Source organism: Trypanosoma cruzi, genomic scaffold (assembly GCF_000209065.1).
Source record: "Trypanosoma cruzi strain CL Brener 1047053516027 genomic scaffold, whole genome shotgun sequence".
NCBI lineage: Eukaryota > Euglenozoa > Kinetoplastea > Trypanosomatida > Trypanosomatidae > Trypanosoma > Trypanosoma cruzi.
In genome coordinates this window covers 84,223-100,693 of record NW_001849499.1, presented here as the reverse complement: position 1 = coordinate 100,693, position 16,471 = coordinate 84,223, and the positions used below count along the sequence as shown (strand labels likewise).

At 47.0% G+C, this 16,471-nt stretch overlaps 7 protein-coding genes across 7 annotated transcripts, besides 12 other annotated features; all 7 read right to left on the bottom strand.

Annotated features, from left to right (window-relative positions):
* Positions 1 to 16,471: a sequence feature (heterozygous, non-Esmeraldo-like haplotype).
* Positions 371 to 400: a microsatellite.
* Positions 580 to 610: a sequence feature (AT_rich).
* Positions 740 to 5,479, bottom strand: Tc00.1047053503919.60 (hypothetical protein, conserved; the record flags this gene model as incomplete). The annotated part of the gene is made up of 1 exon (XM_803515.1): positions 740 to 5,479. One exon carries the CDS (start codon positions 5,477 to 5,479, stop codon positions 740 to 742), a length of 4,740 nt encoding a protein of 1,579 aa, XP_808608.1.
* Positions 5,816 to 5,855: a microsatellite.
* Tc00.1047053503919.50 (hypothetical protein, conserved) lies at positions 6,103 to 8,676 on the bottom strand (the record flags this gene model as incomplete). The annotated part of the gene is made up of 1 exon (XM_803514.1): positions 6,103 to 8,676. One exon carries the CDS (start codon positions 8,674 to 8,676, stop codon positions 6,103 to 6,105), a length of 2,574 nt encoding a protein of 857 aa, XP_808607.1.
* Positions 8,979 to 9,034: a microsatellite.
* Positions 9,070 to 9,092: a microsatellite.
* Positions 9,128 to 9,171: a microsatellite.
* Positions 9,588 to 11,303, bottom strand: Tc00.1047053503919.40 (hypothetical protein, conserved; the record flags this gene model as incomplete). The annotated part of the gene is made up of 1 exon (XM_803513.1): positions 9,588 to 11,303. One exon carries the CDS (start codon positions 11,301 to 11,303, stop codon positions 9,588 to 9,590), a length of 1,716 nt encoding a protein of 571 aa, XP_808606.1.
* Positions 11,401 to 11,444: a microsatellite.
* Positions 11,870 to 11,895: a microsatellite.
* On the bottom strand, positions 12,267 to 12,992 carry Tc00.1047053503919.30 (hypothetical protein, conserved; the record flags this gene model as incomplete). The annotated part of the gene is made up of 1 exon (XM_803512.1): positions 12,267 to 12,992. One exon carries the CDS (start codon positions 12,990 to 12,992, stop codon positions 12,267 to 12,269), a length of 726 nt encoding a protein of 241 aa, XP_808605.1.
* On the bottom strand, positions 13,333 to 13,782 carry Tc00.1047053503919.20 (hypothetical protein, conserved; the record flags this gene model as incomplete). Its single annotated transcript, XM_803511.1, has 1 exon — positions 13,333 to 13,782. One exon carries the CDS (start codon positions 13,780 to 13,782, stop codon positions 13,333 to 13,335), a length of 450 nt encoding a protein of 149 aa, XP_808604.1.
* Positions 13,810 to 13,846: a microsatellite.
* Positions 14,026 to 15,891, bottom strand: Tc00.1047053503919.10 (spliced leader RNA PSE-promoter transcription factor, putative; the record flags this gene model as incomplete). The annotated part of the gene is made up of 1 exon (XM_803510.1): positions 14,026 to 15,891. One exon carries the CDS (start codon positions 15,889 to 15,891, stop codon positions 14,026 to 14,028), a length of 1,866 nt encoding a protein of 621 aa, XP_808603.1.
* Positions 15,903 to 15,954: a sequence feature (T-rich).
* Positions 16,147 to 16,167: a sequence feature (AT_rich).
* Positions 16,196 to 16,471, bottom strand: Tc00.1047053503919.4 (hypothetical protein, conserved; the record flags this gene model as incomplete). The annotated part of the gene is made up of 1 exon (XM_803516.1): positions 16,196 to 16,471. A coding segment is annotated over one exon (276 nt), but the record flags the coding sequence as incomplete, so codon positions are not given.

The window sequence follows — 16,471 nt, the reverse complement described above, 5'->3', positions numbered from 1 at the left end:
AAAAAAAAAACCCCAAAAATCCCCCCCCCTTTTTTTTTTTTTCCCCCCCCCCCCCCCCCCTCCAGCAACACGTATTAATCGTGTTCACATTCATATCTCCTCTCTTTCTTCCCCCAAATTATATACGTATAACGTGCATGCATGCATGCAGAACAGTGATGTACGGGACACTTGCGTGTCTGTGTGGAAGTAGTGAAATACACGTGGTTCTGTATGAGCAGGAAACAACAACAACAACAAAAACAATTGGCTCCCTCTCACTTTCCCTCTTTCTTTCCATCCATCTTCCATCCTCTCCTCCCCCACACATGCACACATGCAGCCAACTACAAAAATATAACAACAAAACAAAACTAAAGCGACAAGGCATAAAAAAAAAAAAAAAAAAAGGAAAAAAAAAGTAATGATAATCACGACACAACTCCCTCGGAATATGTTTTTTTTTTTTGTTGTTGTTGGTTTACTTCGCCTCTCTGTCTGCTTGCTTCGGTATTCCACCGTCCCCCTCCTCTTTAAAAACAGAAAAAAAAAAAACGTCCAATTATTTATTTAAGCATAAATACACGTATTGTACATCGCAATAATTATTATAATATATATATATAATAAACCAATGCAGGAGCAGCAACGGCAGCAGCAAAATAATATTAGAAGAAGAAGAAAAAAAAAAAAGGAAACAATTTTTGTTTTATTTTCTTCCCTCCGGCCACACGCAGGCACATACAACTATTCATCTCCTTTAGGGTGCCACGCCCTCCCTTTCTTTTTTGGTCATTGCATCTTTCAGCATCGAGTGCAATGCACCACGCTTGGTGATGTCAAGTACCGTGCCTTTTTTCGGGTGCTTGTGCTTGAAGCTTTCTGCCGTCATATCGGAGGGCAACTCGCAGAACCAACGCACAATGTCATTGTGATTGTGCATCACGGCTTGCATGAGGGCGTTTGTCCCATCACTCTGAACACGATTCAGGTTCGCTACGAGACCCAGGGACCTGAGGGACTCAACAAGTCCTAAATTCCCAACAGCGCATGCGTTTGAAAATATCGTTTGCCCTCTCGCCCCCTCGACTTGCCAAAAGTCAACCTTCAAATTTCCGTCACGTTTAACGCGGGAGAGAAGGTTCTCAAGGGCCGTTGAGGATGTTTTGGATATTTGATTGCTGAGAGCAGCCTCCACTGCACGCTGAAACAGCGGTACAATTTCATTGATGAGACTTGGCTCGGAAAGCTGCTGAAATGCACTCAACACAATATGAAGAGATTCCACTCGATGAGGGGAGGATTCGCACCCAAATGAACGCAGCAAGCTCTCCCAGTGAGTATATTTCATCCGCTCCCCACAGCGGGGCGACATTATCAGAGAAAGCATCCCTGTGAAGCCACAAACGACACAATGGTCCAGAAGTCCATTGAGTAGAAGCGTGTCAAATATCCCCGAAGCGTCATGCAGAAGCAATATGACCCCTATAAGTGACAAATTCCCTGCGGCATATGGACTTAACTCGTCATCACCGGCCTCAACAATCTTTGAAGCGATCTTACAACAGAGTTCCAGGCATCTATGACTTTTCAATGTTAACTGACGCGAGTTCAACTCATATCTCTCCAGGAGACGCTCTTCTACTATTTTCTTCTTCTCTTGAAGTTCACAGGCCCAATCTGAATGAGAATCCCTCTCCGATAATGGTGTATCCAGAGCACGATAAAGTGTCTGCAATGCACAGAGCAAAGATATCTCTTCTAAAGAAACAAAATCGGGGTTTGTGTAGAATGTCGACGTCTCATTGCCATCAAATGCCGAAGAAATTCTACTTGAGCGAGCAGCAGAGGAAAACGCAGACAACCGAGTACGCAGTAGTTCTGGTGCGCCCTTTGTTCCAGGGTAATTCAACTGCTCACTGCTTACCGCAACATTCTCATTCATGCTTCCACAGGGAGAGACAAAAGAATTTTGAAATTCTTCCATGGAGGCACGATATGTGTCCGCAAGCAGTGTAAGACACTCCCTCGCATCCGCACGCAATGACATTCGCTCAGGTACCCGTCCCGTCATGCAGTTAACAGGGGAAAAGAACGCAGCCTCATCGCTGTTTGTGGTGGATGGTACGTCACCAGTTGAATTTTTGTCCTCAGAAAGTTTGGCCTCCTTTGGAGTCTTCTTACTGTTGAATTCTCGGCTTCTTCGACTAGCCTCCCCATCCTTCTTTTCCTCTTCTCCGTCCCCATGGATGACATCTATCAGACCAGCCACTTTGGCTCGTTTCTTTCCCGATGTTTGTGCCGAACCCAAGCCAAAAATGCCCTTGCTGCCACGGCGTTCATCCCTCGCCCCCGTTTCTCCCTTAACGACATTCTCCCCGGCAACGGCATTCGCCGCCCCATTCTTTGCATCGGAGTTACCGATTGGGTACTCTGGAATATCAGGTCCATAATTGGCTCCCACAGCACCGGGGAGGCAATTGGAAACTTCAACCCCCTCCTCCTCCTCGTCCTCCTCATCCATTCCAATGATAAACGACCCGCGAACTGAGGCGAGAAAGTCCATCACGCCATGCCGACTTTCTTGCTTAACAATCTCTTCGTGCGTCAACCGTTCAATGGGCTTAGTTGAGATTTTGTCGTAAACGTCAATTAACGGAAAGATGCGGTAATTGTCTTCGTCTATCTGTTGATTCATCAGATTTTTGGTATTGGGGTTCGGATGCGTCTTGTAGTATAAAAGAGACATGAGACGAACATGAATAAATTGCGATTGATTCCCCTCAACGTATGGAGATATGCATTTTCTAAGACACGAATTGTGAATCCGTAGGCGCCGTTGAATATTTCCACCCATGTTACACCTATCGGGTCGTAGCACCGGTTGAAAGAAGAAAAAAGCAATAAACATTAACGGCTCTAGTGCAAAAAGCGCAATGTGTGGCACAAGCAAGAGCGGAGCAGACAACGTGTCGACTGAAAGGAGCGTCAACCATGTCCATACACTATCTTTCGGTTCATCGATGGAAGGGAGAAACCACACCCGCGACGTAAAAGGCACCAAGACGAGCGTCAACATCATGTACAGAAGAAACGTGTACCAATGGGATTCAAAAAGGAAATTATTTCCAAAAACAGTAATTTGAATCGCATTGAAGGCGTTCACCAGAGCGATCCCACGCATGGAGTAAAGCAAGCGATTTAACCGTGTGTCACGAAAGAAAAGATCTACCATGATGGTTTGCACAAGATTTCGTTCTGATACAGTTGCTAATACGGCATACACAATAATCAACAACGCGTAGAAGAGTGGAAACACGGAAGGAAGCTGAAAACGCACGGAAATTTCCTTCATGGACTCCGAATAGGCCACGCCTCCGGGAATATTCACAATTACAGTGAGTGCAAATAATACAAAGTTCAAGACAAGCAGTAGAAGCAGAATAAACATTCGCTTCGTCCATAATCGACCTGAGACAGGGGCGTAACGCACGGGAACAAGGGTCCGGTAGTTAAATACATAAACCCCGTCCTTCTCCACAATTTGTCGGTAAACACTTACAATTTCACTCGAATGTGGGAAGGTTTGTAGTGCCTTTGTTGCGTTGTCAACAGCCTCCGGGATGTGATGGTTGGTGTACAAGGCAAATGTCAGACAGTTTTGTGCCAAAACACACCTTGGATAACGTCCTGCAAGACAAATCGCTCGGCTAATAAAAGAGTCTGTGCGACTCATCGTGAAATATTTTGACAATGCAATACATCCCAGACGAACATTGGGGTAAAACTGACGAAGACGCTGCGACCATTCCGCACACTTTCTTATCACCTCCTCGCAGAGTAAATTCCCCTCCTCAAGGAGAAGATAGGCAGAGTTTCTGTCATAATTCAGTGGGATAGCATTTTCTCCTAGTGACATCACCCCCAGTACTGTTTGGAGCACCTCCAACCCAAGACGGCAGCCAAAGTAATACGCATTCAATGGAGAACAGTCTGTAAAGGCCATTTCAAGCGAGCCAACCACTTCCTCGGCACAACCCACAGCCAGGCAAATATTACTCCATGCCTCAATGTATTTTCGCTCCACAAAAAAATGATGGGCACGATTCAAGTGAAATGGCAACATCTGTCGTACGGAGACGTAAGTTGGAACTCGTTTTGGGTACAACAATCGAGCTGCAGGTGTATTCGACCGCAGCTTCGCGCATCCACTTCCAAAACCCCCAAAAAACACAGGACACATTGAAATATACAACTGTCGATGAGGCGACAACGGGATCTTCAGAATTGTTGAAGAATCCTCCAAAGCAGTACAAACGACCAGCATGAGATCCGTCATCCACTCCCCTACATCATACTTCGATGCAAAAGGCATGGCACATCGTAGCACCTCCCGAGCAGCCTCCATGCATCCAAGTTGGGCAAGCGTCAAGGCATGTACATATTCACAAAGCACAAAAACGTGGTTCTGCATCTGAGTTTCCCCATCATATGACGTCACCAATTTCACAGCATTGGGTAATGGCATAAGAAAAGCAGAAATACTAGCGCCCACGATGGAGAAAAAATGGTCATCATTCTTCAAAAGTTCAAGGGCATCATTGGCCGCAATCGTGCGTTCTCCAATCTCAATAAGAGACATGCAACGGACAAAAAGTGTCATAACCCGCATGTTGGAATCTGTAATTTTATAGCCGCACCCTTCCACAGACAAAAAATTGGTCGCCGCCGCAATGGCACTGCGGTACCGTCGCGTTTTCCACGCCGTAATGGCAGATATAAAATGAATATCATTCGGTTCACACTGTGAAAGAAGAATATCCTCCACATCCGTATTATTCAGCTCATCCATAGCGATTTGTTGCCGTCGTCGTGGTTTGGTGGAACGCTGACTTTCCTCCTCTACCACAGGGGTACCATTCATGAAAAGGCCAAAGAAATAATGAAACCACAAGACGTTTGGAGGTTTGTATCCTTTGCCTTCGTGCAGAAACAGGGCTATAATAAACCATCGGTGAATTGTATCCCAATCCACAGCAGAAGAAGCATCCAACACGGCTGCGTAATACTCCTCCTCATTCCGTGCCTGTGCACTTTGCCCCATCACCTGGTCTGCCAAATTCGGCCCACTCATCCAACCCACAATGAGTTCGTTTAGCCGCCGCACATGACGCTCCTCGGAGCCATATGGACGCAAACGTTTTTCGTGGGCCAACACGCATGTTGCTATGATGTATGCCTCTAGCACAGTCAGAGCCTTGGCCGTATTCCCGCACATCGCGAGAGAGGCTGCCAAACAGACAAGATCGTTTTTGGCACGACTTAGCCGTTGCGCCTCCCCAAAGCATCCAACCGAAAGGCAGCGCCATGCTCGCGGGGAATGTGTATGATACTCAAAAATAGAGGCGGCAATGCTTTTTCGGATGTTCCTGAATGACCTGGTGTAAAATGAGAAACGGCGATTAGAAAACGACACCTCGTGGTCAAAACGTTCCTGCATTCTCCGCCACCCCCTGTTCCAGCACCGCAGTCACCACCGGCCACACCGACAAGCCCAACGCCAAAGAAGGCAACTGAGGTAGGGAAATGAATGATACTTCAATCCACACACACCGACACACACAGACGCAGACGCAGGCACACTCTCACCCCCACAATCCCAGGGGGGATAAGTCACCCTCTTTACCATCGCGGGTACGTGCATGGACGCACACAATTGTGTGGTTCAAAAAGAGTACAAAATAAAAAAAAAAGGCAAAAAAAGAAGCAGCAACAACAACGAAAAAGAAATACTCAACAGACACAAATAAAGAGATGCAGACGTCCAAACCAACAGATAATAATAATAATAATAATAATAATAATAATAATAATAAAAGCAAAGGTGGAGAAAGAAAAGAACGTCAGAAGTTTGAAATACATGGAAGAAATAAATAAATACCCTTAAAAGAAAGATAGAAGAGTATAAACACATCCCGCCCAGAAAGAACGTGCCACACCTCCCAATGAATCCTTCAACCCGCAACTGCATAAGAGAAAAAAAAGCAAGACTACATACAATATGAACACACAGAACACCAAGCAAATCAAAAAAAGAAAAAAAAAAAACAACTAACAAGAACACTAAATGCAGTTTACCACTGCAGCCAGTTCCTTCTGAACCACGTCGTACTCCGTGCACACGGCGCGTACATCCGGATTGGACAAGTGAAAATCCACAACTGTCTTGAGAAACGCGCGCGCGGCATCAACGCCATCACAAAAAAACAAACGACGTGCTGCCCAGCAAACATCCGCAGCTGAGAGCATCACCAAACCCGAATTCCCTCTACGCGCAAGTGAGAGAGTTTCTTCAAGAGGACGAATCACTTCCCCGTTGTGATACACGGAAACATGTGGGATATCAGCTTTCAGCTCCCGCTTCTTCTCACGCCGCAAAAGAGACTCCCCCGTGGACATTATGTGCTGCAACGGTGCGCTACAGTACGGCAGAAGTGCGTGTGCAAGCGATGGACATGAAGCCACATGTGCAAATGCATCATCAAAAAGCGGCGCAATAATGGCACACCACTCCGGACAGCTCAATTCACCTGCGGCATTCTTGTCAACAAGTGGCGTCAAAAACGCCACCGCAGTGAAACATGCTGACACGGCGCCACTTTGTCCAATAACAGTTAGAACGTATCGCAACATCACCACGACCCCATGAATCTCTGCAAGATAGCGCCGCAAAATGGAAGAAGTGAGCGTCACGGACACTGCGGCCAACACATCGGCCACAGCCCGAAAAATGGACAAAAGTGCCGCACAATTTCCACCATCGCCTGTTTGAGAAGCAGCCGAAGCGACACGGCTGTGTTCCATGTCTTCAAGTAACGACGGAATGATCTCGTGCATAACATCGCAAAGAGGAAACGCCGAACCCTCAATTCCTGTATGAAGCCAGGGGTCAAGAAAAGACTCGAGTGTCGCTTCCACCGAAACCTGCACTTCGTCATCTGCAGCAAACTTATGCGGAATACGACTCTGTGCGTTTCCCTCATCGCCAGTGGCGGTGCTCTCAGCCTTTTCCAATGCTGACGTAATTGGTGTCCTGTCATGGACGAAAGCAAACGATGCTAAACCGGTAAAATAGATTATGTGCATTACATGTAACGGAGAACGCATTGGACCGAACGACGCTATTGTGGGAAGAGAGAGAAGTCCCGTCCGTACCTCATTTTCATTCCCTTCCCCATGAGAACCTGAACGATGATACAGTGAAAGATGCAGCTGGGTGGTGCCAAACACATCTTGCGAGCGCTCAATTGAAAAAAATGAAAATATCCCACCATCTGATGTAAGAAATGACGCATGGGCCCGATCCAAATGAATGCGCAACGGCATATGTCCTGTCAATGGAAGAAAAAACAGCATTGCTTTCGATTGTTCCATCTGCTTAGAGACACCGAGAAGAAGAAAGCCACACAACGAACCAGCGACCCAAGCGACATCACAAATTGTCACACTTGGAGGTGTTGCGACACAAACAGATGAACATGACGTCGTAGCAGACGCTTTGGCATTACAGCCAAGGGCTATTAAACATACTTTTTTTTCAGTTGGTATAACCACACAAAGTACAGTCCCAGTGGGACTCACGGAAAAAATCGGAATAGCAGATGAAACCGGATTCAAGTCTACCGTCGTGTTTTCTTCCAAAGATTTTCCAAAGGCTCTTCTCACCTCATCTATGGCATGTGCAAAGAAAGACGTTGTCTTCCAGCGTTCTATCACCCCAAGAGGGATATGTGTGTGTTTAAAAAAATTATTTTGAAGCAAATGGCTAAACCAAATGCAGGTGGCATGAGACTCTCTATTCTCTTCATCGAGACTCACACGAAATACCATTGCTGTCCCACGATCGGTAAGAAACATCAGGTCCACAAAAAGAACGCGTGAATTATCCGACACATGACATAATGGCCTCCGCAAAGAGGCCCACACAATCAGTTGAGTACCCGCCAGCGTGGATGCCGTTGTATATTTATTCCCCGTAGGTGATACAAATGCCATCAAAAGTATTGTTCGAAACGATGATTTAATCTGTTTATCACCGTCGAGTTGAAGCGAGTAGCACTGTACCCTACCGTCATACTCATAGACATAGGGGCCAAGTAAAAAGACGGCCCCACCGCGGTGATCCATCCGTACATATCGTGCACACCCTGGTGCTGGTAGGAGCAATGTGCTGTATCGAATGACGACTCCCTTCCCCTTCTTCCCACGCAACACGGGTCGAAGAATCAGCAGATTTACTTCAGTGCTGGAGACGCGAAGAAGTATGGCGACCGTTGGCATGTATTCTGCGAAATCAGCCGGCTTCTCCCCCTGCTCCATATTTGCACTGCTACCTTCACTGAACATGTAATCAATTACATTTGCTGGTTGAATTGGGTACTCCGGCACAACACTTCCTGATTCACAAGAAAGACGAAAAAAATACGGTGTCTTTTTCTTTTCACGTGCTCCAGGCGGAGAAAGACCCATCGAAGCATCACGTGCCCTGTGAAAAATAAGATCCAATTTGCTTGTCACAATGCAGCATCCCCAGTTGAAAGCCGCAGAAGTGGGATCGGGATGTATTGCAAAGGCAACATAACCCTCACTGCCCTGTACACGCGACGGTACACGCTCTTTGCGAAGAGGCTCAAACATGTATGTAAAGTTAAATTTGTTTTGAATCAAAACAAAACAACAACAACAAAAAAAAAAAAAAGGAGACGGAATAGACCTTCTATTCGCGTATATGTGTCTATGCTAGACTTACTGGCTATAAATCCTTATCTTTCTATGTGTATTTCTATGTATGTACGTAAACGTAATGGATGTCAATTCGCCGTATAATTCTCTGTGGAACCCTTCAACCTTCAAAATATAAACGGTTTTACTTCACGGGAGTGTCGCTTGAGCGTGGCGGCAAAGACGCGCACCACAAATGCATGCATGCATACACCGCCAAAAAAAAAAAAAAAAAGAAAGAAAAAGAAAATTGAAAAGAAAAAAAAAAAAAAAATAAGGCACCGTTGGCCGTGCAGTAAACATCGGTAGAAAGAAAAAAAAAAAAAAAAAAACGTAAGAGAACATAAAAGAGACACGCAAAAATTCCTTTTTTTTGTTGTTCTCTTATTGTTGTCGTTGTTGTTGTTTTTGCAGCTTCCGCAGGCGATACGCAACAATTCCCCACAAATATGAAAAAAAAAAATAGGAAAAATAACTCCATCTCTTTCCTCTTCATACGTGTGGCAGCTCAAAAGGCAACAGCAAAAAAGCAAAACCCGCATCTCCCTCTCCCCCAGCCTCTCCCTCTGAATAAAAAAGGGTGAAAAAATAGAAAATAAAAAATAAAAGAAAGCATTCTCTATATTTCGGGGGGAGTGGCAGGAAACTAAAAAGTATCATCCAAACCCCTCTTTCCATGTGGTTTCTTTCATTCCTGTTTTGGTGTGTTTCTGTGTGTACTCTCCACGCCTGTTCTCCGCCCTGCGTGTTCCCTTGTCCCACAGCACTCTATAGCATTTCAATGAAATCTGCGTCCAACAGGATACCACCATGGCCACTCCCTTACTTCAATATACATCAACCGTGCCTTCCCTCTCCTTTACCGAGCGATCGTAAAAGCATGCATTGGCAGGCATCGGCTCGTCCAGGGAAGACGCAGAGTAAATGCGTTGATCGACTAAATGTGCCACAACATCTTCCTCCACGCCACTCGCTGCCAAAAACACATACACCGCCGCACTTGGGTGTTTGTATGCTGAAAGCTCCACAGCGTCGTCGGTGACAGGGCGAAGAAATACAGCAACGGTGGTAAGACCGCGGGGTTCCTCGACGCTCATGACATGCTGCAGCACATCATCGGTGCGCTCTATGGATAGAGATGGGGAAACAGAAACTAAACTTGACGCTGCTACCCTGGAGGGTATAATTACCCGCCTACAATTATATCTGGAGGCGGCAATCAACAAAACATTGACCTCCTTCACAGTGGGCGTTCCCAACAAGGCGGCTACAACATCACCTTTAAGTGCGTATGGGGCAACGTTAAGACCCTGCAAAGGGACTCGCTCTTGTGGTAGCGGAGAATCCGGCCCGTTTGCACCAAATACCTGATTTGTTTTCATTGCATCCTCCGTCACCACAGAAACAGGCGATAAATCCCGAGATGTGGGCACAGTGTGCGGACTCGTTTGATTTTCTGAGGGAGAATGCAACCCAGTGGGCCTCTTAATGAAGGAACTCACGTTCGTTTCTACAGACACATGTGTCGCTGCTACTTCTGATGTTGTCACCACCGCCGATTTGGTCACTTCTCTATTTTCATAAAATTTCGCTGTGTGTACAATCGCCCCATCCACAGACATGTTACTCGCCTCCGCCTCTTGAATTGCTGAGAGCTCTGCACTATGCGGAATTCCCACCTTTTCCGCCTCGTCGATGCCCATCTGTTGGAACTCCTCCTCCTCCTCAGCCTGACGAACCTGTCGCAGTGCAACTATGCGACGGGCAATAGAAATCACCGAGAAAGAAAATAACGGAAGGAAAATCACCAGCGGTACCATCGGCCCTGAAACCACATGGGTGGTTTGAGAAATAATTTCTTCCCTGGCACTCTCCAGGCTCCCAAGGGCTGCCGCCCAGCGATCCTTCTGTAGATCGGCAAGCGCGGGAACCCCACACGTGCGAAGTAGTTTCTTAACCAAGACTTCAACAATCGAAGGGAGCGCAAGACGCGCCTGTCGCATCCACTCGGGAACACTCGGGTAGCCATCCGGAAGGCTGTTTAAATCATTTAACGGGGATGTTATATGCCTCGCATGACGCTGCGTCGCAGCCACCGTTATGGCATGAACGACACGACACATTGTGCCAATACCACCGGATCCCGATAGCGTCATAAAAAAAAATATCAGAGGACGACGCAGAAAGAAAATGGTTGATTTCACCTTTCGAGCAGCTTCGCTTTCCATGTAAAAGCTTGCAAACGTGGAACTTAACTCATCCGACCGCGGTGATTGTGGAAAAGAAGAGTCGTCGTAGGTGCGGGTTTCAAAAGTGCGGGAGTAATACGTTCTGCTATCGTACCCAGTGGTATACTCATACTGGGTTTGTTCCTCATCCAAGAAGGATCCTGTGCGAAGATCTGTCTCAGACATTGTACGATGGGAAGTTAGTAAGGACCCCTGTTCTTCCGCACGGCTTGTATCGCCTGTCTGTCCTCCATCGTTCGTGTCTGAATATACGGTGGAGGTGTTCTGATCCAACGTTTCATTAAGGCTACTCATCGCCTCTCCCTCTTCCCACCCAAATGTTAGCAGTAAATAATACAGACGATTGTTCTTCTATTACTTCCTATTTCTATAAATTATATAACTATATTTATATATATGTATATTTATATGTATGTATGTATGTATGTATGTATGCGTATCGTTTGTACTCTTATAACTTTCAGTTTCTTGATTTCTGCTTCCGCTTCTCTGTTTCTTTTATGTTTCTTCTTTTATTCGTGATGAGCGCCCAGGAAGAGCCCACACCCACCGCCCTTTCTTTCTGTGTGTCTGTGTGCCCCTGTCAATCCCTCTATTTCTGTATGAATGTCTGTACAAACGTTTCAAGACAACACTCTCCACACCTCTCGATCGGTGGACTCACCCCTCTTTGCGTTTGCTGCGTTTGATTGTTGTAGAAGAAATCGTGCCAAAACAAGACACACACGCACACACACACAACCAAAACGAACAACAAGGAGCAAAGGGAAAAAAAGGGGCTACGTGTAAGCAAAAACACAATAACACTAACACACATCCCCCTTAGAGGGTTGACCCGCAGGCAAAGAAACACCTGCCATCACGCACACACACACACAAACACACAAAAAAATAAAGAGAGGGAGGGAGAGAATAAAAGGCACCGCCCAACTGCGGGAAACGTATATATTTGTGGGACTTCTCTCTTTTTGTAATTTTGGCGCTTTTTTTTTCCTGTTTTTTATTCAAAGTAATTTTATTTTGTTCCATCTCCTTTTTTCTTTTTTCCTTTTCGTCTTTAAGAGCAACGTCCTGCAGTCTCTGCTGTAACTCTCACTCTCTCCCTCTCCCCCTACCCGCTCAAGGCATACAACGGTCACGTCCCCCTGTTTACACTCATATTACTCCCATAAAAGGAAAAAACCTCCTCCTGCTGTTCGTAACGCTCTTGTCCTTTTGCATCCCTCCTAATTTACATGCATGCATGCAAATTGAGCGTTAGTCCCCCCAGCTGGGCGAGCGCGAGCGGCCGTGGTGTCTTGGTCTCGAGGACGAGCGTCGCCGCTTACGCCGTCGTCTCTGCGATAACGATGAGGAATGCCTTCGACGTGGAGACACGGAAGGTGATGATGAAGAATATGAAGAATGTGAATATCGTCTGTGCCTCCGCGAAGGTGAAGATGAACGCGATGCAGAGCTCGAGGGATGCCGTCGCGGGGATCGCCTTCTATCCTGTCGCCTTGAATGACGATCATCTTCGTAGTGTCTTCGTCGGTGACTCAGCCTTGCGCTCTCTCCCTGCCGCCACCCGTCGTCAGTATCGCTGCGCGGCCGACGTGCCCGATCCCAACGATCCACGGGCCGTGGCACCCTGTCCACCACTTTGTTGCTGTGGTTGTTGTCATTTCTGGGGGCATCGCCAATCTTCGCAAAGGAGACATTGATACGGTTACCGTCAATAACAGTGCCGTGAAGGTGAACATACACCAGCTTCGTGTCTTCCAGCGTGTCGCCAACGACCTCCGCCCGGCCTGTTGGACAGGAAAGCCAAAGCACGGGCGTGGGCATCGTCACTCGGCGCACCTTCGCAAAGGGCTCGATTAACTCGCGTATATGAGCCTCCGTAACGCTAGTGGGTAAATTAGACAGGCGGGCCACAACATCCACCGCCATGTTTTTTGCGGGTATTGTTCCTATTGCCCATGCGGTAATGGCGATGTTCATGCAGTCATGATAGAAGCAACAAAAACATTGTCACAACCAAAAAAATAATAACAATAATAATAATGAGAAATAACAGCAGTCAATGCACATACCCAAAACATTCATTCATACCCGCACGCATGGAGATAAAAAGAATGAGAGACTCATTCATGCAAACACACACAAAAAGACACATCTGACACACGTTTAATGCCAGCTGCCGAAGCATCAATAAAATTAAATAAACAACAAAAATAATGTTTGTTGCTTTACTTTTTCCTTCTTCCCTTCAAGAGGTAAATAAAGAAAAAGCATTCTTCAAACCTCATCCTTCGCTGGGCCGCACACCCACCTGTAAAAATCACTGAAAACACTCTTGAGTTTTCTCTAACAATTCTCGATAGGCCGGTGTGGCCCGTATCTGAGGAAGAAGCACAAGCAGCCCCCCCACAAAATGGCCCTGCGAACGGCATCCAATCAAGGTCAGCATGCAACACCCATCAAGCGACTGGACCACCGTGGCATCGTGGTACTGCAGACTTATATACGAAGGAATGCCCAATTGCAGTTGCTCCAAATTCTGGAAACAGTGAGCTCCGCTGAGCACCACGTTGCTTTCAATGGTAAGGTCATCGTCTACACCGGAAGTACCATCGTTTGCGGCACCTTCCTGCCCTTCCGGCTGTTTTGAGCTCCCAAAGCACGCCATAATTGTGTTTCCCTGCCGGTCGGAAACAACCACCTGCGTAAGAAGACGCATATTGATGAGCTGATTAAAGTACTGCTCTACCGCCGTTACCGGACCCTCCATTGTTTTATTCCTTTTATTTTGTTTTCAGTGCGTATTTGTGTGTGTGTGTGTGTGTGTGTGTGTGGCAGTCGTCGTGTCTTCCCACGCGTCACGGACAATTATCTGCAAAATAAAAGAAGAGCAAAAACAGTACATAAAACATAAAACCACACACATACACACACGCAGTGAGTCTTCAGAATCCTCCGTAGCCTTAGCAATCACCGGCCACCCGACGCGGAAATTGTGTGAGAGAAGATGAAATCAAAAAAATATTTCTTCATCGGATGATTTATTTACACGAACTCCCCATGGTTCAGTACGTTCCGCATCCACAGATGTTCCCTCAGAAACAGTTGTTGAGTCCTTCTCAGGGATGATGCTAGGGCCTTTTTTAAGGTAATAGTTCAGCAATGTATGTTGCGCCGCCTCATTCATGGCTTCCATCAACGTCTCGCCCTTGCCTTGGCCAATACAACGCGTTCCCGCATACAGTCGACACACCGTGTACTCCACCTGCCTAAACTGTTGTCGGGAATGCAATGATGCATATGGATTGGTTTCATGCACCTCCGTAACGCGACGAACCACCTGATCCACGTCGATCGGTGCAGAAGACAACACTTTCGGCACATTCGGATCATAACGAAGAATAATTTGAGCTTCTTTAAGGGCATTTTGAGGGCGTATGCAATGTAACACAGCAGGGGGTGCCTCCTTGTGATGTCGAGTGACCCGGTAATCATCAAAGATGTCATCACGGAGACTTTGCGTTGCATGTGCCCCACCGCTAGATGCAAACTGATCCCGACGAGCATCTGCACGGGTATTTAACGGATGCGTCCGCTCGGACAACACCTCCAATTCATCTTCGGTCATGTGTCGAAGTTTCTCCAGTTCCTCCTTAATGCAATTCGCTAATGTCTGCCGCTCATGAACATCACTGTAAATCCCTGGAGGGGACGACGTCTTGTCATTTTCAGAAGTCGCCTTGTATTGCAGAAGTTCCTCCGTCAGTCTTTGTGCATTGTCCAGTATCTGAGACACGTGTAGGAAGGATCCCAACTGACTGCAAAACAACTTCCTGATCAACGGCTCCACTCGAACCCCATCACCGGACTGCTCCGCCATTTCAATAAAGGCGACAAAGGCAAACACGGAGCCCCGTATCCACTCCATCCGTGGAATTAAATCTTCTTGGTGTACAGGAAAAAGTTTCAGTCTCCCGGCGGCAGAACGAAGAACTCCCCGCCAATACCACCGTCGCTGCTGTGGCACTCCCTTCTCAATGCGCTGCAAATGTGCAGCTGCTTTGCGGCGTGCAATGTTAAACCGTTCCGTCAATACATTCAGCTCTCTCCACATACTTATTTCCCCACTCACATTACACATGTCCGCAAATCCTAGTCGAAGCGCTACGCGTCCACACGCCAAAAGCCCACAGCACTCATGAAGAAGAGCCTGAAGGTGTTTTGAACGAAGCCGAGGAAACGCCTCTTGAGCCATACTCGCAATGCAGTTTTCAACGAGAGCCTTTCCTCGATGTGAAAGAATGCCGTGAACGGGGGAATCCAGAGGCGTTCTGTCTAATAGACGCCAAATGGTATCGATATCTCGGACCGTCAATCCTCCACGAGCCGTAGAGACGTGTTCTTCGCATCCTGACATTTCCCTTGCAGCCGAAAGACCAATGGCATAGAGTGAATATTCTTGCTGACACGGCTCGACCTCCTGGGGTTCTTCAAGTTTCGAAAAGGTCGATGCGGACAACACCTTCGCCTTCTTTAACAGCTGTTCCAAAGGTTGCAAGTGCTTTGGCGTGAAGGATATAGACTCTGAAAACAGACCATCCTTTTCACACACCTCAAGCATACAACGGAATGCGTCTCCCACACTGCGTTCCGCAGGGACTGTGGCAAGCACAATCGACCCACGCCGCTCCGCCACCTTTCGAAGCCGTCTCTGCTCCTTGTACTTCTCATACAAGGGGTTATTGGACCGCAGTGAACTGTGCACATCGTTTGGATCCACAGGCATCACTAGACGCCGTGGCCGAAAACGTGGGCGGTACTCCGCACCACCCGCCCGGTTGGTCGCCTTTGCCCGCAAGACTGCCAGGCCCCGCCGCATCGTGCTGATGCAAACAAACAAAAAAAAAACAGAATGAAAAAACAAAGAAAAAGAAAAGAAAAACTCCGCCAGAATAAAAAATAAACAACGCTATCACACAAAGCTAACAGCAGAAGCAAGGGAAATTAGAAAAATAAAAAAACATGGTTCCGCACATACACAGCATGCTTCTCTTCCCTCTACCGTCTTTCTCTCCTTCTAGTATATAAAGAAAAAAAAAAAAAAGTTGCATGATGCATGATGCATAAGCGTCTGATTATTATTTTTTTTTTTTTTGCGGCATCTGCTCTTTTGTTTGTTTTGTTTATGTTTTTGCTTTCAGCCGTGACTTCTCTTGCTGGACGCGGCACTGCTTCTCCGCTGCCATGCGTGCCTTCTCCGCCTTTTGCAACTCCCGCTTTGCGGCGGCAAGTGCGGTGCGCCACCCCGCGAGCTCCTTGTCAAACTTTAGGCGGAGTTCGTTTGCCTCCCTCTTTTCCTCCTCCAGCTGTGCGATCCGCGCCTCGACCTGCTCCCGTTGCTGCGCCGCCATCTTCTCCGCGTCCTCCACCGTGTAACTCTCGGAGAAGTCGCGTAACTG